Below are 23,211 nucleotides of genomic sequence, written 5' to 3' on the forward strand. Positions count from 1 at the left end.
GTCATCTGACCTTTAAGATAATAGGCTTTAGACTCCTGGTGCATTCCTGTATAAAAATGCATGTCTGACACTGGACACTAGCCAAGTCTGCACCAGTAATATCAATGAACTTTCTGGCAAAACCACTGATAGAGAGGGTAAATAATTCCCATTTAAATGTTTGTAATTTTACTCTAGGTAGATATCCCATACATCTTGCATGGAACCTACTCTCCTGGACCAATTCTGGACACAGGCGAAGTATGCTCTTCGAGCTGGAAGCAATGGAGCGTAAAACAGCTCCAGTATCAATTAAAGCCGAAGAAAAAATGAACAACTCATAACAATATAAAAAGTTGATAGATATAATTCTAAACAAGCATACAAAGCTAAAGAGTTTGAAAATTAGAGAAATTCACATGACTTGCTTTTAAATATTGTCCAGTGAACGCCATGCTTGTACAAATTTATCTACCCCATGGCTCCCTTTCAGGGAACAGGAGTAAACAAGAAATATCTGCTTCATATTATAAATGACGTTTCATATTGGAAAAGGGGATTTTACCTGCTATCAGAATCTGAAGCAATCTCCTTCCGTCCTCCAAATCTGATCTGACACTGTTGGAAACAAAATAATATTAGAGAAAATAATCATAAATTAAAAATTTAATTATGTTTGGAACCCAACATGCAAATGAGCTAGCTAGTGATTCTAAGATACTGATATTACATTACCTTGTATGAGGCTATTCATGGAAGCGCTTGTAATAAAATGCTGCAGAACCTGGGGACATTGGTCAGGTTGAGTACAAGAGGTCCATGCTTTATTACAAATGATCTTTATCGCTTGGACAGCATTAAAAGTGCAAGAACAAGACCTGAATATTTTCACTTCAGGACAGACCCTAATGAACAAGTTACTTACCTTCGGTAACACATTACCTGGTAGAGACTCTATCTAGCTGCAAAATCCTTATATTTGATTCTCCAAGACTTTTGATGAGCATTACCCTTTGCATGAGCCATCGGGTGGCTCCATTCGGCTCAGCATGGTTTTGTTGGCACTGGTAGTGACGTTGCAGCCACCTAAATAGGCGCCATCCCGCAGAGTGGGCATCAGTTACTTTTATCATATCTTTTCACACCAGAAGCACAGAGCGATGACAAGAACTGGCACAATGTGTGTCACAACTAGGGCCCTGAAAATGGGATCACCCTAACTAGTTACAAGTCTGCAGAGTGGGGAGGCATGGGTGGGTGTAAGGAATCTTCAGCTAGATAGAGTCTCTAGCAGATAATGCGTTACCGAAGATAAGTAACTTGTTCATCTGATAGAGACTTCTAGCTGCAGATTCCTTACCTTTGATTAGATACCCAAGCCGTATCCTACTGACGATGGGCTGCAGACAATGTTTCAGACTAAAGTTCTGTAGGACCGAAAGGATGAAATGCCCGTTCCAGGCTGTAGTGTTTGGCAAACGTGTGCAGGGATGCCCAGGTTGCTGCCAGGCATATATCCAGGAGTGGGACTCCATGTGCTAACACAGCGGCCGCAGCTTTTCCCCTGGTGGAATGGACTTTTTAAGCCCTCAGGAGGCTGCTTCTTAGGCAGGGTGTAGCAGATCCTAATACGGAGAATGACCCAGTGCAAAATGGTGTGTGTTTCTGCACTGCCCGTCCCTCCTTTGATCCCACATACCCCACATGTAACAGGTCGTCCACAAGGAAATCTTTTGTTAAGGGAGAACAACAACGCTCTTTTTGGGTCCAGAAGGTGGAATCATTCCTCTTCCTCAGTGGGATATGGGGGAGCAAAGAAGGTGGGCAAGGAAACAGTCTGCCCAGATGGAATGGGGTCACCACCTTGGGGAAGAAAGAGGCACAGATTTGTCGCATTACCTTCTCTAGAAACACCGTGAGATATGGTGGCTTACATGATAAAGCCCGTCTCTCACTCACCGTCCGGGCAGGTGTTATTGCCACTAAAAAGGCTGTCTTGATGGTGAGCAACCAGAGGATGCAGTTGTGCAATGGCTCGAAAGGAGGGCAAATGAGGTACATGAGAACTAAATTGAGATCCCACTGAGGCATAACAAAGGGCATAGCGGGAAACATATTTACAAGCCCTTTAAGAAATCTATTTTCAATAGGGGATTTGAAAATATAGGGTGGATCAAGGGAGCCACAGGAAGGCTGATAGAGCAGAGAGGTAGCCCTTAAGTATCCCCAGAGAGGAACCCTGTTGGGCAAGAGAAAGAACGAAAAGAAGACTATCTGTCGAGAGATAAAGAAGAGAGATAAAGAAGCAGAGAGAGGATCTATAAACGTGTCTATACAATATTCTACAAATGTTTGTAAACGGCAGGTGTATATCGTTTTTGTAGAGGAACGCCTGGCTGCCAAGATAACGTTATAGACTTCGGGAGGAAGTTTGAAAGCTGTTAACTGTCACCAATCAATCTCCATGCATGAAGGTGCAGAATTGGCAGGTTTGGGTGGAGGACCCTCCCCTGCTGCTGCGACAAAAGATCCTCCTAAAAGGGCAGCCTGATCAGAGGATCAATGCTCATTTTCAGAAGCTCAGGATACCAGATTATCCGTGCCCAGTCTGAAGGCCATTCGTGATCTTCTTGAGAACTCTGGGCAGGAGTGGTATGCATGGGAAGGCGTACAGGAGGCCTGAGCTCCACTCTTGATGAAGAGCATTGCCAAGCGTGTGCCCCTTTGGAAACTCCAATGCGCAAAACTGCTGACATTGAGCGTTCTCTTCGAAAGCAAATAGATCTAACCAAGGCCCTCCGCACTGCTAAAAGAGACCTTGTGCCAACTCCAGATAGAGACACCACTCGTGATCGGCTAGGCATCGCCGGCTGAGTTCTTCCGACCTGGCGTTCAGAAAACCTGTCAGGTGTTGAACAACCAGGATTATGGTCTGCTGTTCCAGTAATGTCGAGAGCCTCTTGACAAAGGGTCCACGACCCCACCCCGCCTTGCTTGTTGTAGTACTACATGGCTGTGGTGCTGTCCATGAACACCTGTACTAACTTCCCCTTCACAGAGGAAAGAAATGCCTTTGACACTAGTCGGAACTCCCTGAGCTCCAAAATGTTTATATGGAGTATGGATTCCGCCAGAGACCACAGTCCTCTGATTTCCACCTCTCCCATATGGCCCCCTGATCCCAGGAGTGCCGCGTCTGTCACTACTGTAAAGTCTGGTTGGGGAAGGAAGAGGAGTCTGCCTATGACCCAATTGCGGTTCAATATCCACCACTGTAGGGCTTTCGCAGTTACCTCCAAGATCTGGACCATGTCAGAGAGATTTCCCTGATGCAGCACCCACTGGAACTTTAGGTCCCACTGCAGAGTCTGCATATGCCATCTCGCATGTTTTACCAGCAGGGTGCTGGAAGCTATGAGGCCCAGCAGCCTCAGAGTCATTCTGAATGAAACCGAGGACAGAGGTTGAAACATCGGTATCATAGCCCGAATATCCTGGACTTGCTGTTCGGGAGGATAAGCCCGAAACAGTACTGTGTCCAGAACAGCTCCTTTGAAACAGAGTGTCTGTCAGGGACTCAGGTGTGACTTTGGCATGTTTATAGTGAACCCCAGCGAATGCAGAAGGTTCGCTGTAGTCTGGAGATGGGAGACAACAGCCTGGGGCAAACTCGCCTTCAACAGCCAGCCATCGAATTAGGGGAAGGTTGAAACCCCTCACCTGCGCAAATGAGCTGCAAACACCACCATCACCTTGGGGAACCCGAGGGGCTCTTGTAAGGAAATGCCTCCTTGGCATGGTTCCCTCCTAACCTTTTGCCTTTGCTGATGCTAAGTTATGATTTGAAAGTGTGCTGGGACACTGCTAACCAGGCCCCAGCACCAGTGTTCTTTGCCTAAACTGTACCTTTGTCTCCACAATTGGCACAATCCTGGCACTCAGGTAAGTCCCTTGTAACTGGTACCCCTGGTACCAAGGACCCTGATGCCAGGGAAGGTCTCTAAGGGCTGCAACATGTCTTATGCCACCCTGAGGACCCCTCACTCAGCACATGCTCACTGCCTCACAGATTGTGTGTGCTGGTGGGGAGAAAATGACTAAGTCGACATGGCACTCCCCTCAGAGTGCCATGCCAACCTCACACTGCTTGTGGCATAGGTAAGTCACCCCTCTAGCATGCCTTACAGGCCTAAGGCAGGGTGCACTATACCACAGGTGAGGGCATAAGTGCATGAGCACTATGCCCCTACAGTGTCTAAGCAAAACCATAGACATTGTAAGTGCAGGGTAGCCATAAGAGTATATGGTCTGGGTGTTTGTCAAACACGAACTCCACAGTTCCATAATGGCTACACTGAAAACTGGGAAGTTTGGTATCAAACTTCCCAGCACAATAAATGCACACTGATGCCAGTGTGCAATTTATTGTAACATACACCCAGAGGGCATCTTAGAGATGCCCCCTGAATACCTACCCGACTTCTAGTGTAGGCTGATCAGTTCCTGCCAGCCTGCCACACACCAGACATGTTGCTGGCCACATGGGGAGAGTGCCTTTGTCACTCTGTGGCCAGGAACAAAGCCTGTACTGGGTGGAGGTGCTTCTCACCTCCCCCTGCAGGAACTGTAACACCTGGCGGTGAGCCTCAAAGGCTCACCCGTTTTGTTACAGCGCCCCAGGGCATCCCAGCTAGTGGAGATGCCAGCCCCTCTGGCTGCTGCCCCCACTTTTGGCGGCAAGGCTGGAGGAGATAATGAGAAAAACAAGGAGGAGTCAACCACCAGTCAGGACAGCCCCTAAGGTGTCCTGAGCTGAGGTGAGGTGACCCCTGCCTTGAGAAATCCTCCATCTTGAGTTTGGAGGATTCCCCCAATAGGATTAGGGATGAGCCCCCTCTCCCCACAGGGAGGAGGCACAAAGAGGGTGTAGCCACACCTCAAGGACGGTAGCCATTGGCTACTACTCTCCCCGAACCTAAACACACCCCTAAATTCAGTATTTAGGGGCTCCCCAGATCCCAGGAAATCAGATTCCTGCAACCTGAAGAAAGAAGAAGGACTGCTGACCTACAAGTCTGCACAGAAGGAGGAAGACAACAACTTATTTGGCTCCAGCCCTACCGGCCTGTCTCCAACTTCGAAAACCTGCTCCAGCGACGCATCCGACTGGGACCAGTGACCTCTGAAGCCTCAGAGGACTGCCCTGGACTACAGGACCAAGAAACTCCCGTGAACAGCGGCCCTGTTCAAACCAGCTATTGCTTTGCAACAAAGAAGCAACTTCCAAAGACTTCACGTTTCCCACCGGAAGTGTGAGACTCTACACTCTGCACCCGACACCCTCGGCTCGACCTGCAGAAAACCAACACCTCAGGGAGGACTCCCTGGTGACTGCGAGCCCGTGAGTAACCAGAGACGACCCCCCCTGAGCCCCCACAGCGACACCTGCAGGGAGAATCCAGATGATCCCCCTGACCGCGACTGCCTGTAACAAGGGACTCAACGCCTGTAACCAACACTGCACCCGCAGCCCCCAGGACCTGAAGGAACCAAACTTTGATGCAGGAGTGACCCCCAGGCGACCCTCTGCCTAGCCAAGGTGGTGGCTGTCCTGAGAAGCCCCTGTGCCAGCCTGCACCGCCAGAGTGACCCCCGGGTCCGTCCATTGTTTCCTACCTGAAACCAGATGCCTGCTTTGCACACTGCACCCGGTCGTCCCTGTGGCGCTGAGGGTGTGTTTTGTGTGCCTACTTGTGTCTCCCCCAGTGCTCTACAAAAACCCCCTGGTCTGTCCCCCAAGGATGCAGGTACTTACCTGCTGGCAGACTGGAACCGGAGCATCCCTGTTCTCCATAGGCGCCTGTGTGTTTTGGGCACCTCTTTGACCTCCGCACCTGACCGGCCCTGAGCTGCTGGTGTGGTAACTTTGGGGTTGTCCGGAACCCCCAACGGTGAGCTGCCTATGCCCCAGGATTGAGACTTGTAAGTATTTTACTTACCTCCTAATCTAACCTTTACTTACCTCCCCTAGGAACTGTTGATTTTTGCACTGTGTCCACTTTGAAAATAGCTTATTGACATTTTTACAAAGACTGTACATGATATTGTTTTCATTCAAAGTTCCTAAAATATCTAAGTGAAGTACCTTACATTTAAAGTGTTTAATGTAAATCTTGAACCTGTGGTTCTTAAAATAAACAAAGAAAATATATTTTTCAATATAAAAACCTATTGGCCTGGAGTAAGTCTTTGAGTGTGTGTTCCTCATCTATTGCCTGTGTGTGTACAACAAATGCTTAACACTACCCTCTGATAAGCCTACTGCTCGACCACACTACCACAAAATTTGCCACTATCTTACCTCTAAGGGGAACCCTTGGACTCTGTGCACACTATTTCTTACTAGGAAATAGTATATACAGAGCCAAATTCCTACAGCTCTGGTAAGGCCAAATGGCAGTATGGTGAACTGAAAGTGTTTGTGGCCTTCCTTGAACCCCAGGTAACATCTGTGGGCCGGCAGGATGGGAGTATCAAAATATGCATTCTGTAAGACCAGCACTACTGCTGGGGGCTGTGTGGCAGATGACTTCAGGCCTGCAGACCCTCTAGGTCTGAATGCACCGTGCCCACTCCCTCGCATACCCAGGAATAGTTGCTTAGGATGGTGGCCGGCACAGAGATGGTGCAGTGCCACGTCCCTTCGGTAGCCACGAAAGAGGTCAAAGGCAGCTGTAGGGAGGAGGGTCACAGAGAAGCCCAAGGACTTGGCCATAGCCCTATAGTCCTTAAAGCACTCCAGCGTCGAGTCTGCCTTCTCACCAAACAAGCTAGTGCCATCGAAGGGTATGTCCATCAAATTTGCTCTGACACTGCCCGAAAAACCAGGTGTCCTCAACCAAGCGCTGTGCTATAAGGCCACTGACCTCGCAACTGCTCTGCCCAGCAAGTCAGTCGTATCTAAGCCATATCGGATGGTGAACTTAGTGAAGCTCTCGTCTTTCATAGCTTGGGAGAGTATTGCCTGGGCCTCCTCCAAGACCTGAGGCAGCACTTGTGCAACGTGCCCCCAATGGTATGGGAGAAACAGCCCAATAAGTAACAGGTGTTCATCGACCACAGTGCCAAGCTGGTGGAACAAAACAACTTCTTCTCAAGATTGTCCAGCCTCTTGGATTCCCTCTCCGGGAGAGTGGAAGGGAATGTACCGTGGGACATGGAGGCTGGGATTATCAAGCTCTCAGGGGTGTGGTGTTGGCTGAGAAAGCTGGGGTCACCCAGAGCGGGTCGATGGCAGTAGGCAATTATCCTGTTTACAACAGACTCTGTGCATGGCTTGGACCAAATTCCCAGCAGGACACCTGTAAGTGCTTCGTTAAAGGGCAATAGTGGTTTGTATTAGGAAAACCCAGGCTGGAGCACTTCCGTCAAGATGTTGGTCTTGACAGTCTCTGAGGGTAGTTCGAAGTCCTCTGCTGCCCTATGCACCACCCCTGCATAATATGCTCCCTCCTCTTTTGCCACAGTCAGGGGAGAGAGCAAACCAGTATCTGGGGAGGTTTCCAGTCCAATGGCCTTTCCTAGATCCTCATATCAGTCCAAGGATTTTTCCAACTTGGGTTCTAAAGGGTCCAGTGACCACTCCCACTCTTACCCCATGCCTAGCTGCGTAAAATAAGGCTCAGGCAATGATACAGCAACTGTAGGCGCCGTAATCAGTATTCTGCAACACAGTTCTAGCTGTGGATCCAATGAGTATGTAAATGGGGCTGGCGGTGCCGGCAGCATCGGCGTCATGACCGGCGCCGGAGGAGGTCACCTGGGTACGATCAGTGCAAGCCCAGATCCAGATTTGGATCCATGAGCCAGAGCCATAGGCCGGCGGCATGGATTTGGTTGGAGCCTCATTCGAACCCTCCGAAGATGAGCCAGAGGGGTCGGTCCGCTTGAATACGCTGCCCATGGTGTCGCAGAACTCCTTTATCCGAATGGGTGTCGACCCAGCTACCGGAAAAGGTGGGAGACGGCAAGTCGAAATGGCTAATGGCCCGACAGAACCATACCAGGTAGGCCAATGTGCTCTGCTCGTTTCATCAGCCGACGGATGAGGTGAGGTCGAAGTCCTCTTGGACTTCTTCTTCTTCTTCTTATGTCTCTTTTCTGAGTGTTCCAAGGATCTTGAAGAAGAAGAGGACTTGGGGCTCTGAAATCTGTCCCTCGACCTCCTTATCAACCGAGACCTTCTCAGAGTCATGAGTGCTGGTGTTGCCGACTGTCGGACCACAAGGCACCGCTCCCTCAAAGTCTTCGGTGCCGTGGCCCTGCAGTCCGAGCGCGACCTGGAGTCATGGTCATGCTCGAGGCACCAGAGACAAACGAGATGGGGGTCAGTTACCGACATGACATTGTGACAGGCGCCACATAGTTTTAACCCAGCGTTCCTCGAAGACAGCTCGAAACATTAAGAAAAAAGTTTTTTAAAAAGGCCGCTCAAAAAGCGACACAGAGTAGCTCCCCCAGGATCTGCTCTAACTGGCATGGAAAGAAAAGAAATGATACTTGTGCGCCTGGGTGGCACCTTTATAGATAGCCGCAACATCACTTCCGGGGCCAACGAAGCCATGCAAAGCCAAATGGAGCCACCCAACCCACCCATACCAAGGGGTATTGCTCAGCAAAAGTTTCTGGATCCAGACTGATGCCTGGGAATATCAAAGGTAAGGAATCTGCAGCTAGAAATCTCTATCAGATACCAGCAGTTAAGAAATAACACATCACACAAGAAATCCATTTAGAAGAGTTGTTTGGGTTCAGAGTAGGAAAACATAATGTTACTTAAATGTATGCATGTATGTATATGGTGTTTCTATAGTGCGAACCTCGCCGAAAGGCAGTGGTGTGCAGTACATGGTCAAAGAGAACCATAAAGTCAGCAAGTAATAGGAAAAGAAGCTTGTTTGTAGATGGTTTATGCATTGTGATGTAATGTTCTTTAAAGAGGTGAGTCTTCAACTCTTTCCTAAACTGGGGCGGTCCTGATGGACACAAGAATGTTGTTACAGATTATTAGTACATAGACCAGGACAGCGAATCCATAGGAAATGCATTTTTTGGATTGTTCATACCTTTGGCACCGTTTGACGAATCTCAACAAAACTTTCCACAAAAGTGCTCTATCTTGCTTAGTTTGTGCGTGGATCGTTTCAGTATGATCCATGAAGCTGGGGGTGAGAAAAACAATCTCCATGCATTTTCCTAAGACTTTTTTAGGGTAGGGTACAGCAAAAACTGCTGAACTGAATTACACTAAATTTGGCAGGAAGGTAGATCTTTGTAACCAGATTGTGCTTGTCGTGATTTGGTGTAAATATGTTCTGTAGTTTTTGAAAAATAAAGGTTTAAAAATATTTGTAATATTTGTATATCTGGACAGTTTGGTCTGCGAGTCTCTCGAGAGTCTTGCGGAAGCGGCAATTAAAAAATTGAAGCAGTCTGATTGGCCCAGGGAGCAATATTTTCCATAGGTCAATTTGCCCCTGCGGATGTCAGACTCCCACAGGACTGACAGCTCTAATTGGCTGCCAGCAACATCAGAAAAATGTTGCTGGCAGCCAATACAGGACTCAGGGGCTTAGTCCTCTGTCCTGAAGTAAAAAACAAAACAAAAAAAAAGGGGGGTGCAAGGGGGCAGGATCAGGATACCTTGCACCTAGGGCATGACGCAGAGGGACCTCCTGAGGCCAAAATACAAAAAGGCCAGGACCTGCATTGTATAATTAAGGGGAGGGGGCACCCCAACCCATGCCTGAGTTCTTGTAGGCCCTGGGGACCCACCCTTAGGGCTGCTTTCAATAAGGGGAGAGGGGCATGACCTTGCTCTGTGAGCCATAATACCCTGAGGAGTCCACTTTCAGGGCTGAATTGTCCCAAAAAAGGGGTAGGGGCCACTCTGCACCCTCTCCCTGAGCCTCCAAAGGCACCGGGGACTTCATCCCCCAGGGATGATTTCTTTAATTAAGGGGAGGGGGCCAAAGGGCCCCCCCACCCTGAACCATTATAGGCCTAGGGGAGCCCACACCTGGGACTGAAATGTCCGAATAGGAGGAGTGAGCCACACTCCCCACCTCCCTGGCCCATCAAAGGCTCTGGGGACCCCGTCCCCAGGGCTGGCTCACATACTGTGTCTCGGGGAGCCCATACACCAGGACACAGCAGTCTCCCTGCCCACACCAGCGTGGGCAGGGAAATTAGAATTTGCTCCTGCCTGGCAGGAGGATTTGAAATCTCCCACCAAACAGAAGTAAACACAAAGGCCCTCATTACGAGTCTGGCGGTTTTGAGACCGGCAGACTTGCCGTGGCTGTCTCACCGCCACGGACTCAGCAGTGAAGACCGCCCTATAACGAGTTGTGGAGGTTTGGCTGAAGCCAAACTTCCACAACTTCACCTGGCCCGCCGGTGAGGTTGCACCGCAGCGGCCGTCGGTGACCTCCTCCAATCCGGCAGCCGGCCTCAGGCTGCCGTCCAGATTACAAGGTTGCACACCGCCAGGCCTTCAGTGGCGGTCACCTCGCCACAAAAAGCCTGGTGGTCACGCACCCGAATCTTCATTCCTGTCGCTGGCACACACACACCTGTCAACACACATGCACACATTCTCCCCCACCCAGCCATACACTAACAGGCACTCACCCACCCCTAGGCATGCATTCACAAACACACCTATTCAGCATACACATACATGCACTCAGATACACCCACTCACTCGCATTCATCCATACAGACACCCCCATACACGCGCACATACATACACATACACATACACTCGCAGACACGCACGCATTCAGCACCCCCTCCCCCTCCGCAAATACACACACACACCCAAACACACCACAGACCCACTCACCCACTTTCGGACGCCCACTTACCTCTTCCATCGAGGAGGACGTCTGGGAGGGGAAGGGTCCTGGCGGCCTTCCCTCTCCGTCACCACCACACCAGCAGGACACTGCCAAGCCATATTATGGCTCGTAATACGGAGGGCGGACTCATGCTGGCGTGGTGGTGCCAGCGAGGGAACAGCCTCTGCATCGCCGATCGCCAGAACGAATGGTGGCTGCTCTCCTACTCAAAAATGGCGGTGAGCAGCCACCACTCGTAATATGGCAGTCTGCTTACCGTCGGTCTAATGGGGGGTTCGGCTTTGGCAGTCAATGAAATTGACCGCTAAAGTCTTAATGAGGGCCAAAGACTGCTCCCAGTAGGCAGGAGCTTTAAAAATGCTCCCACCAGCTGGGAACTGATTGGAAAACTATTTCCCTCAACATACTAATGCTGGCAGGGAAACAGATCAACAGATTGGTCTAGCCCAGAGAGAGCAGCATAAATAGCTGCTTTCTGCATGTGGGAGCAATGCTGGCTTCTGCCACATGCATCTGCCACATGCGGTGAGCCAGCAGTAGCCCAAGGCTCCCCTCCTGCGGCCTCAAACGTTGTGTATTGTGGGTGCCCTGGGTGGGGCACCCACCTATATTAAAGGCAGGCCCCAGAGGATGGTGTCCCCGGGGCCAAATGGGCTTCTCCTTCCCTTTAGAAAAAAATAATTTGAGTTGTCATCAGTGATGTCATAAATGATGTCATAGAACATGTGATGAATGATGTAATATGTGAGGTCATTAGCAGTGAATGACGGGATGCAAGTTTTTTTAAATTTTTTTTAGTTCAGAACAATGTTGTCATTGATCCAAATATTCAGCTAATTACAACATTAATTTAACATTTGATTTTTTCAGTGACTATACATATATTACCTACTGGCGGGCACCAGTAGGTAGTTCTAGTTAGGACCTAATTCCCATAGATAAAGCATCTTTTGTTTTGCCAATAACTTTGTTGCGGTTTGATGAATCTTCACAAATTTTTCAAAGCTCAAATGCTAATTCGTTCAGAGCACTGTCTTGAAAGTTTTGGGGTGATTCGTCAAGCAGGAACACCGAAAAGAGGGAGTCTTAAAACCTATTTTTCCCATGCAATTTCATATAAGGATTTGGAACATGACTACAGTCCAAACTGCTGAATGGAATTACACCAAATTTGGCAGAAAGGTAGATCTTGGTCCAGAAAGATCTCTTCTTGTTATCTGGTGTAAATCAATTCAGTAGTTTTTAAGATATTGAAAGAAAAAATATTATAGATATCAAGGGACTGGAATGCTCTGAGGATCTGACATGCGGATATCTGATTGGCTGCCAACACTTCAACCAGGAAGTGTTGGCAGCTATTTTGGGACTCTGACTCTGCTGAGTCCCAAGAAAAAAAGTTAGAAAAAGAGAAGGGGGCAGGGTAGAAATTCTCTGACCCCAGAGGCCTGCTGGTGGGGTCCCCCAAGTACCCTGCCAGAGCTAAAAGGCATTTTTGGAAAACAAATGTTCAGCAAAAATCGCGGAGAATCCACGGGTCCCAGGAAAAAACAAAAAAACAAACAACCAACCTCCCGCTCCTGTTTCTAATTGACCCACCAGATCCTATCGAGGCCAGGCCAACATGAAATCATGAAGAGGGGGGGGCAGCGTGGCGTACCTGTAGGAGGCTGGACTGGCTTGTAGTGAGTACCAAGGGGTACTTGCACCTTGCACCAGGCCCAGTTATCCCTTATTAGTGTATAGGGTGTCTAGCAGCTTAGGCTGATAGATAATGGTAGCTTAGCAAAGCAGCTCAGGCTGAACTAGGAGACGTGTGAAGCTACTACAGTACCACTTAGTGTCATATGCACAATACCATAAGAAAACACAATACACAGTTATACTAAAAATAAAGGTACTTTATTTTTATGACAATATGCCAAAGTATCTTAGAGTGTACCCTCAGTGAGAGGATAGGAAATATACACAAGATATATATACACAATAGCAAAAATATGCAGTATAGTCTTAGAAAACAGTGCAAACAATGTATAGTTACAATAGGATGCAATGGGGAAACATAGGGATAGGGGCAACACAAACCATATACTCCAGAAGTGGAATGCGAACCACGAATGGACCCCAAACCTATGTGACCTTGTAGAGGGTCGCTGGGACTATTAGAAAATAGTGAGAGTTAGAAAAATAACCCTCCCCAAGACCCTGAAAAGTGAGTGCAAAGTGCACCAAAGTTCCCCTAAGGACAAAATAGTCGTGTTAGAGGGAGAATGCAAGGAAAACACAAATCAGCAATGCAACAACGATGGATTCCTGTCTGAAGGTACCTGTGGAGCAAGGGGACCAAGTCCAAAAGTCACAAGCAGCTCGGAGATGGGCAGATGCCCAAGAAATGCCAGCGGTTGGTGCAAAGAAGCTCTTACTAGGCTGAAGAACTGTGAATACTGCAGGAACGACAAGGGCTAGAGACTTCCCCTTTGGAGGATGGATCCCCCACGCCTTGGAGAGTCGTGCAGAAGTGTTTTCCCGCCGGATGGACGCCAACAAGCCTTGCTACACGCAAATCGTGCGTTTGGCGTTTTTGGACGCTGCTGGGGCCCAGGAGGGACCAGGAGGTCGCAAATTGGACCTGCAGAGAGAGGGGACGTCGAGCAAGACAAAGAGCCCTCACTGAAGCAGGTAGCACCCGGAGAAGTGCCAGAAACAGGCACTACGAGGATGCGTGAAACGGTGCTCGCCGAAGTTGTACAAAGGAGTCCCACGTCGCCGGAGACCAACTTAGAAAGTCGTGCAATGCAGGTTAGAGTGCCGTGGACCCAGGCTTGGCTGTGCACACAGGATTTCCGCCGGAAGTGCACAGGGGCCGGAGAAGCTTGCAAAGTCGCGGTTCCCAGCAATGCAGCCCAGCGAGGTGAGGCAAGGACTTACCTCCACCAAACTTGGGCTGAAGAGTCACTGGACTGTGGGGGTCACTTGGACGGTGTCGCTGGATTCGAGGGACCTCGCTCGTCGTGCTGAGAGGAGACCCAAGGGACCGGAGATGCAGCTTTTTGGTGCCTGCGGTTGCAGGGGGAAGATTCCGTCGACCCACGGGAGATTTCTTCGGAGCTTCTGGTGCAGAGAGGAGGCAGACTACCCCCACAGCATGCACAAACAGGAAAACAGTCGAGAAGGCGGCAGGATCAGCGTTACAGAGTTGCAGTAGTCGTCTTTGCTACTATGTTGCAGGTTTGCAGGCTTCCAGCGCGGTCAGCGGTCGATTCCTTATCAGAAGGTGAAGAGGGAGATGCAGAGGAACTCGGCTGAGCTCATGCATTCGTTATCTAAAGTTTCCCCAGAGACAGAGACCCTAAATAGCCAGAAAAGAGGGTTTGGCTACCTAGGAGAGAGGAAAGGCTACTAACACCTGAAGGAGCCTATCACAAGGAGTCTCTGACGTCACCTGGTGGCACTGGCCACTCAGAGCAGTCCAGTGTGCCAGCAGCACCTCTGTTTCCAAGATGGCAGAGGTCTGGAGCACACTGGAGGAGCTCTGGACACCTCCCAGGGGAGGTGCAGGTCAGGGGAGTGGTCACTCCCCTTTCCTTTGTCCAATTTCGCGCCAGAGCAGGGGCTAAGGGGTCCCTGAACCGGTGTAGACTGGCTTATGCAGAATTGGGCACCTCTGTGCCCAACAAAGCATTTCCAGAGGCTGGGGGAGGCTACTCCTCCCCTGCCTTCACACCATTTTCCAAAGGGAGAGGGTGTCACACCCTCTCTCAGAGGAAGTTCTTTGTTCTGCCATCCTGGGCCAGGCCTGGCTGGACCCCAGGAGGGCAGATGCCTGTCTGAGGGGTTGGCAGCAGCAGCAGCTGCAGAGAAACCCCAGGAAGGGCAGTCTGGCAGTACCAGGGTCTGTGCTACAGACCACTGGGATTATGGAATTGTCCCAACAATGCCAGGATGGCATAGAGGGGGCAATTCCATGATCATAGACATGTTACATGGCCATATTCGGAGTTACCATGGTGAAGCTACATATAGGTAGTGACCTATATGTAGTGCACGCGTGTAATGGTGTCCCCGCACTCACAAAGTTCAGTGAATTGGCTCTGAACAATGTGGGGGCACCTTGGCTAGTGCCAGGGTGCCCTCACACTAAGTAACTTTGCACCTAACCTTTACCAGGTAAAGGTTAGACATATAGGTGACTTATAAGTTACTTAAGTGCAGTGTAAAATGGCTGTGAAATAACGTGGACGTTATTTCACTCAGGCTGCAGTGGCAGGCCTGTGTAAGAATTGTCAGAGCTCCCTATGGGTGGCAAAAGAAATGCTGCAGCCCATAGGGATCTCCTGGAACCCCAATACCCTGGGTACCTCAGTACCATATACTAGGGGATTATAAGGGTGTTCCAGTAAGCCAATGTAAATTGGTAAAAATGGTCACTAGCCTGTCAGTGACAATTTGGAAAGAAATGAGAGAGCATAAGCACTGAGGTTCTGATTAGCAGAGCCTCAGTGAGACAGTTAGTCACTACACAGGTAACACATACAGGCACACTTATGAGCACTGGGGCCCTGGGTTACCAGGGTCCCAGTGACACATACAACTAAAACAACATATATACAGTGAAAAATGGGGGTAACATGCCAGGCAAGATGGTACTTTCCTACACAACCCCCCCCCAAACGAAGGACAATAAGACTAGCCATTACCTGATGAGTCTTCATTGTCTAAGTGGAAATATCTGGAGAGTCCATCTGCATTGGAGTGGCTACTCCCAGGTCTATGTTCCACTGTATAGTCCATTCCCTGTAGGGATATGGACCACCTCAACAATTTAGGATTTTCACCTTTCATTTGTTTTAGCCAAAGTAGAGGTTTGTGGTCTGTCTGAACAATGAAGTGAGTGCCAAACAGGTATGGCCTCAACTTCTTCAGAGCCCAGACCACAGCAAAGGCCTCCCTCTCAATGGCAGACCAACGCTTTTCTCTAGGGGTCAACCTTCTACTAATAAAAGCAACAGGTTGATCCTGGCCCTCAGAATTAAGTTGTGATAGGACTGCCCCTACTCCTAATTCAGATGCATCAGTTTGGACATAGAATTTTTTTGAGTAACAAGGGCTTTTTAGGACAGGTGCAGAGCACATGGCCTGCTTCAGCTCCTCAAAAGCTTTCTGACAGTTTGCTGTCCATAATACCTTTTTAGGCATTTTCTTGGATGTGAGGTCATTAAGAGGGGCTGCAATGGAGCCATAGTTCTTAATGAACCTCCTGTAATACCCAGTGAGGCCTAGGAAGGCTCTCACCTGAGTCTGAGTGGTAGGGGGAATCCAATCAATAATAGTTTGGATTTTCCCCTGAAGTGGTGCAATCTGTTCCCCACCAACAAGGTGTCCCAGATAAACCACCTTACCCTGCCCTATCTGGCACTTTGAAGCCTTGATAGTGAGGCCTGCCTTTTGCAGGGCCTCCAAAACTTTCCAAAGGTGGACCAGGTGATCATCCCAGCTGGAGCTAAAGACAGCTATATCATCCAAATATGCTGCACTGAAAGCTTCCAGCCCTTGCAGGACTGTGTTCACCAACCTCTGAAAAGTGGCAGGTGCATTTTTCAAACCAAAAGGCATTACAGTAAACTGGTAATGTCCTCCAATGGTAGAAAATGCAGTCTTAGGTTTAGCATCTTCTGACATTTTGATCTGCCAATACCCTGCAGTCAAATCAAAAGTGCTTAGATACTTGGCAGATGCCAGTGTATCTATTAGCTCATCTGCCCTGGGTATAGGGTGAGCATCTGTTTTGGTTACCAAGTTGAGACCTCTATAGTCTACACAAAACCTCATTTCCTTCTTTCCATCTTTACAATTGGGTTTTGGTACCAGTACCACAGGGGAAGCCCATGGACTGTCAGAGTGCTCAACCACTCCTAGTTCCAACATCTTCTGAACTTCTTGCTTTATGCAGTCCCTGACATGGTCAGGTTGCCTATAGATTTTACTTTTGACAGGTAAACTGTCTCCAGTATCTATAGTGTGCTCACACCAAGAAGTGGTGCCTGGCACAATGGAGAAGAGTTCTGAAAATTGTCCTAGGAGATTTATGCAATTATCTTTCTGCTCAGCAGTAAGACAATCAGCCAAAACTACCCCTTCCACAAGAGCATCTTGTTCTGTGGAAGAGAAGAGATCAGGTAGAGGATCACTGTCTTCTTCCTGTCCCTCATCTGTTGCCATGAGCAGGGTGAGATCAGCCCTGTCATAGTAGGGTTTCAGGCGGTTGACATGGAGCACCCTAAGGGGACTCCTGGCAGTGCCTAAGTCAACCAAGTAGGTGACTTCACCCTTCTTTTCAACAATTGTGTGTGGACCACTCCATTTATCTTGGAGTGCTCTTGGGGCCACAGGCTCCAAGACCCACACTTTCTGCCCTGGTTGGTACTGAACCAAAACAGCCTTCTGATCATGCCATTGCTTCTGGAGCTCTTGGCTGGCCTGAAGGTTTTTACTGGCCTTTTTCATGTACTCAGCCATCCTTGATCTGAGGCCAAGTACATAATCCACAATATCCTGCTTAGGAGCTTTTAAAGGTTGTTCCCAACCCTCCTTCACAAGTGTGAGTGGACCCCTAACAGGGTGTCCAAAAAGAAGTTCAAAGGGGCTGAAGCCCACTCCTTTCTGGGGTACCTCCCTGTAGGCAAAAAGGAGGCATGGTAGAAGGATATCCCATCTCCTGCGGAGTTTTTCAGGGAGTCCCATAATCATGCCTTTGAGAGTTTTATTAAATCTCTCCACCAGTCCATTTGTTTGTGGATGATAGGGTGTTGTGAACTTGTAAGTTACACCACACTCCTTCCACATGGCCTTTAAGTATGCAGACATGAAATTGCTTCCTCTGTCTGATACTACTTCCTTTGGGAAGCCCACCCTGGAAAATATTCCCAGGAGGGCCTTTGCCACTGCAGGAGCTGTAGTGGTCCTTAAAGGAATAGCTTCAGGATATCTTGTGGCATGGTCCACTACCACCAAGATAAACCTATTGCCTGAAGCAGTAGGAGGGTCAAGGGGGCCAACTATGTCAACCCCTACCCTTTCAAAGGGAACCCCAACCACAGGCAGTGGGATAAGGGGTGCCTTTGGAGTGCCACCTGTCTTGCCACTGGCTTGACAGGTTTCACAGGACTTACAAAAATCTTTTGTGTCCTCAGACATCCTAGGCCAATGAAACAGTGGTACCAATCTGTCCCAAGTTTTCATTTGACCCAGGTGCCCAGCTAAGGGAATGTCATGTGCCAGTGTTAGGAGGAACTTTCTGTACTCCTGAGGAATCACTAATCTCCTGGCAGCTCCAGGTTTAGGATCCCTTTGCTCAGTGTACAAGAGGTTGTCCTCCCAGTAAACTCTGTGTGAGTCACTGACATCCCCATTAGCCTGTTTGACAGCTTGCTGTCTGAGACCCTCTAATGTGGGACAGGTTTGCTGTGCCACACTCAGCTCCTCTCTGGCAGGCCCCCCTTCACCCAAAAGCTCAGCAGTGTCTGCTTCCAGCTCCTCTGGTGTAGGTTCTGCACAGGGAGGGAATTCTTCTTCCTCAGAAGTAGAATCCACTGTAGAGGGAGGGATAGTAGGAAGTGGTTTGCTTCTACTAGCCCTAGCTTTAGGGAGCACTTGGTCCATTGTTCCAGGATCCAAGCTTCCCTGTCCTTTTTGCTTTTTGGCCTGAGCCCTTGTCAAAGCAAAAATATGCCCTGGGATGCCCAGCATTGCTGCATGGGCCTCCAACTCCACATCTGACCAAGCTGATGTCTCCAAATCGTTCCCTAATAGACAGTCTACAGGTAAATCTGAAGCTACCACAACTTTCTTTGGACCAGATACCCCCCCCCAGTTGAGATTTACAACAGCCATGGGGTGGCTTTGTGTTATGTTGTGAGCATTGGTTACTTGGTACTGGTGTCCAAGTATGTGTTGTTCAGGGTGCACCAGTTTCTCAATCACCATTGTGACACTGGCACCTGTGTCCCTGTAGGCCTGGACCTCAACACCATTTATTAGGGTTAGTTGCTTGTACTTCTCCAAGTTATGGGGGCAAGCAACCAAAGTGGCTAAGTCAATAGCCCCTTCAGAGACTAAAGTTGCCTCTGTGGTCTCCCTAATCAGACCAACCCCAACTAAATTACCAAAAGTGAGCCCAGCTACTCCCTTGGATTGGCTATTAGTAGGTTTGCTCCCACCACCACTGCTATTAGTAGGGACACTAGGTGTAGCAGTAGGGGTTGTAGTGGTAGGAGCTGTGGTGCCTTTCTTTGGACAACTGGGATCTGTTGTCCAATGGCCGTTTATCTTACATAAATAGCACCATGGTTTCTTTTCCTTGTTCTGATTAGAGGAAGGTTTGGGCCCACCACCCCCACCAGAGTGTTTTTGTGGGCCTGATGAAGACTCATTTTTAGATTTGTCCCCACCCTTGTCAGAAGACTTACCATCCTTCTTTTTGTTGCCATCTTTGTCACCCCCTGTATGAACTTTTCTGTTCACTCTTGTTCTGACCCATTTGTCTGCCTTCTTTCCCAATTCTTGGGGAGAGGTCAGATCAGAGTCCACCAAGTACTGGTGCAACAAATCAGACACACAATTATTAAGAATATGCTCTCTCAGGATTAAGTTATACAGGCTGTCATAATCAGTAACTTTACTGCCATGTAACCACCCCTCCAAGGCCTTCACTGCCTGGTCAATGAAATCAACCCAGTCTTGTGAAGACTCCTTTTTGGTATCTCTGAACTTGATCCTGTACTGTTCAGTGGTTAAGCCATAACCATCCAGGAGTGCATTCTTAAGAACTTGGAAATTGTTAGCATCATTTTCTTTTACAGTAAGGAGCCTATCCCTACCTTTTCCAGTAAATGATAGCCATAGGATAGCAGCCCACTGCCTTTGAGGGACATCCTGTACAGCACAGGCCCTCTCAAGTGCAGCAAACCACTTGTTAATGTCATCCCCCTCCTTGTAAGGGGGAACTATCTTATGCAGATTCCTGGAATCATGCTCTTTTGCAGGATGACTATGGGGAATACTGCTGCTGCCACCATGGGTATCTAAACCCATTTTCTGTCTTTCCCTCTCTATTTCTAAAGATTGTCTATCCAAATCCAGCTGTTGCTTCTTGAGCTTCAGTCTGGTTTGCTCCACTCTCAATCTATTGAGCTCCCTTTCCAACAATCTGTCATCCGGGTGGGTGGGAGGGACATTTCTAGATACAGAGGTGTGATGGGAATGAACAGAAGGAGACCTGTCCCTTACAGAGGGCACCCTAACAGCTTGGCTACCAGTATAATGTGAGAGCACATCATCAGTATGATGTGATTCAACCTCTGTACCAACTATGCTAGACTGTCTAGTAATGGGCAGGCTGAGAAGTTTCTTTCCTGAACCTTTTCCTGGGGGAGTCCCTGGATCAGATTGAGAACCATTAGCTACTTTTTCTACAGATTGGGCACTTATGGCCTTATCCTGTACTCTAAGCATATTAATTAACAGTTCTAAAGAAGGATTCTTCCCTACACTCAAACCTCTCTCTATGCAGAGACTCCTTGCTCCTTTCCAGCTAAGGTGATCATATGCAAGTTTGGACAGTTCAACTTTTTGGCCTGTGCCAGACATTTTTTAGAGAGAGTTAAAGTGATAGACAAAGAGAAAAAAGTTTTCAGAACTTTTTGGAAAGACAGAAAAAAACTTTTTAAACTTTTTAAGAACTTTTTGAAAGTTTAGAAGTACTTTTCAGCACTTAGAAAAGAGTGAAAAGAGGAAATGCAAAACTTTTTGGCTATGTGTATATACACTGACCTTGTTTTGTATATTTTTCTCTTATGAAAAGTACAATGACAAGAGTGGTAAGTAGTCTCAAGCACTTATCCCACCACTGCACAACCAATGTAGGAGGCTGGACTGGCTTGTAGTGAGTACCAAGGGGTACTTGCACCTTGCACCAGGCCCAGTTATCCCTTATTAGTGTATAGGGTGTCTAGCAGCTTAGGCTGATAGATAATGGTAGCTTAGCAAAGCAGCTCAGGCTGAACTAGGAGACGTGTGAAGCTACTACAGTACCACTTAGTGTCATATGCACAATACCATAAGAAAACACAATACACAGTTATACTAAAAATAAAGGTACTTTATTTTTATGACAATATGCCAAAGTATCTTAGAGTGTACCCTCAGTGAGAGGATAGGAAATATACACAAGATATATATACACAATAGCAAAAATATGCAGTATAGTCTTAGAAAACAGTGCAAACAATGTATAGTTACAATAGGATGCAATGGGGAAACATAGGGATAGGGGCAACACAAACCATATACTCCAGAAGTGGAATGCGAACCACGAATGGACCCCAAACCTATGTGACCTTGTAGAGGGTCGCTGGGACTATTAGAAAATAGTGAGAGTTAGAAAAATAACCCTCCCCAAGACCCTGAAAAGTGAGTGCAAAGTGCACCAAAGTTCCGCTAAGGACAAAATAGTCGTGTTAGAGGGAGAATGCAAGGAAAACACAAATCAGCAATGCAACAACGATGGATTCCTGTCTGAAGGTACCTGTGGAGCAAGGGGACCAAGTCCAAAAGTCACAAGCAGCTCGGAGATGGGCAGATGCCCAAGAAATGCCAGCGGTTGGTGCAAAGAAGCTCTTACTAGGCTGAAGAACTGTGAATACTGCAGGAACGACAAGGGCTAGAGACTTCCCCTTTGGAGGATGGATCCCCCACGCCTTGGAGAGTCGTGCAGAAGTGTTTTCCCGCCGGATGGACGCCAACAAGCCTTGCTACACGCAAATCGTGCGTTTGGCGTTTTTGGACGCTGCTGGGGCCCAGGAGGGACCAGGAGGTCGCAAATTGGACCTGCAGAGAGAGGGGACGTCGAGCAAGACAAAGAGCCCTCACTGAAGCAGGTAGCACCCGGAGAAGTGCCAGAAACAGGCACTACGAGGATGCGTGAAACGGTGCTCGCCGAAGTTGTACAAAGGAGTCCCACGTCGCCGGAGACCAACTTAGAAAGTCGTGCAATGCAGGTTAGAGTGCCGTGGACCCAGGCTTGGCTGTGCACACAGGATTTCCGCCGGAAGTGCACAGGGGCCGGAGAAGCTTGCAAAGTCGCGGTTCCCAGCAATGCAGCCCAGCGAGGTGAGGCAAGGACTTACCTCCACCAAACTTGGGCTGAAGAGTCACTGGACTGTGGGGGTCACTTGGACGGTGTCGCTGGATTCGAGGGACCTCGCTCGTCGTGCTGAGAGGAGACCCAAGGGACCGGAGATGCAGCTTTTTGGTGCCTGCGGTTGCAGGGGGAAGATTCCGTCGACCCACGGGAGATTTCTTCGGAGCTTCTGGTGCAGAGAGGAGGCAGACTACCCCCACAGCATGCACAAACAGGAAAACAGTCGAGAAGGCGGCAGGATCAGCGTTACAGAGTTGCAGTAGTCGTCTTTGCTACTATGTTGCAGGTTTGCAGGCTTCCAGCGCGGTCAGCGGTCGATTCCTTATCAGAAGATGAAGAGGGAGATGCAGAGGAACTCGGCTGAGCTCATGCATTCGTTATCTAAAGTTTCCCCAGAGACAGAGACCCTAAATAGCCAGAAAAGAGGGTTTGGCTACCTAGGAGAGAGGAAAGGCTACTAACACCTGAAGGAGCCTATCACAAGGAGTCTCTGACGTCACCTGGTGGCACTGGCCACTCAGAGCAGTCCAGTGTGCCAGCAGCACCTCTGTTTCCAAGATGGCAGAGGTCTGGAGCACACTGGAGGAGCTCTGGACACCTCCCAGGGGAGGTGCAGGTCAGGGGAGTGGTCACTCCCCTTTCCTTTGTCCAATTTCGCGCCAGAGCAGGGGCTAAGGGGTCCCTGAACCGGTGTAGACTGGCTTATGCAGAATTGGGCACCTCTGTGCCCAACAAAGCATTTCCAGAGGCTGGGGGAGGCTACTCCTCCCCTGCCTTCACACCATTTTCCAAAGGGAGAGGGTGTCACACCCTCTCTCAGAGGAAGTTCTTTGTTCTGCCATCCTGGGCCAGGCCTGGCTGGACCCCAGGAGGGCAGATGCCTGTCTGAGGGGTTGGCAGCAGCAGCAGCTGCAGAGAAACCCCAGGAAGGGCAGTCTGGCAGTACCAGGGTCTGTGCTACAGACCACTGGGATTATGGAATTGTCCCAACAATGCCAGGATGGCATAGAGGGGGCAATTCCATGATCATAGACATGTTACATGGCCATATTCGGAGTTACCATGGTGAAGCTACATATAGGTAGTGACCTATATGTAGTGCACGCGTGTAATGGT

At 48.8% G+C, this 23,211-nt stretch overlaps 1 protein-coding gene across 2 annotated transcripts in view; it reads right to left on the reverse strand.

Annotated features, from left to right (window-relative positions):
• SNX29 (sorting nexin 29) overlaps positions 1-23,211 on the reverse strand; it is a 1,353,458-nt gene that overhangs the window by 1,262,605 nt on the left and 67,642 nt on the right. For both annotated transcript variants that reach the window (XM_069210178.1, XM_069210180.1), the window contains exon 3: positions 545-597. In XM_069210178.1, the coding sequence (XP_069066279.1) occupies positions 545-597 (53 nt within the window). The remainder of the gene's footprint in view (positions 1-544; positions 598-23,211) is intronic.

This window comes from Pleurodeles waltl, chromosome 10 (genome assembly GCF_031143425.1).
Source record: "Pleurodeles waltl isolate 20211129_DDA chromosome 10, aPleWal1.hap1.20221129, whole genome shotgun sequence".
In the NCBI taxonomy this organism is placed as follows: domain Eukaryota; kingdom Metazoa; phylum Chordata; class Amphibia; order Caudata; family Salamandridae; genus Pleurodeles; species Pleurodeles waltl.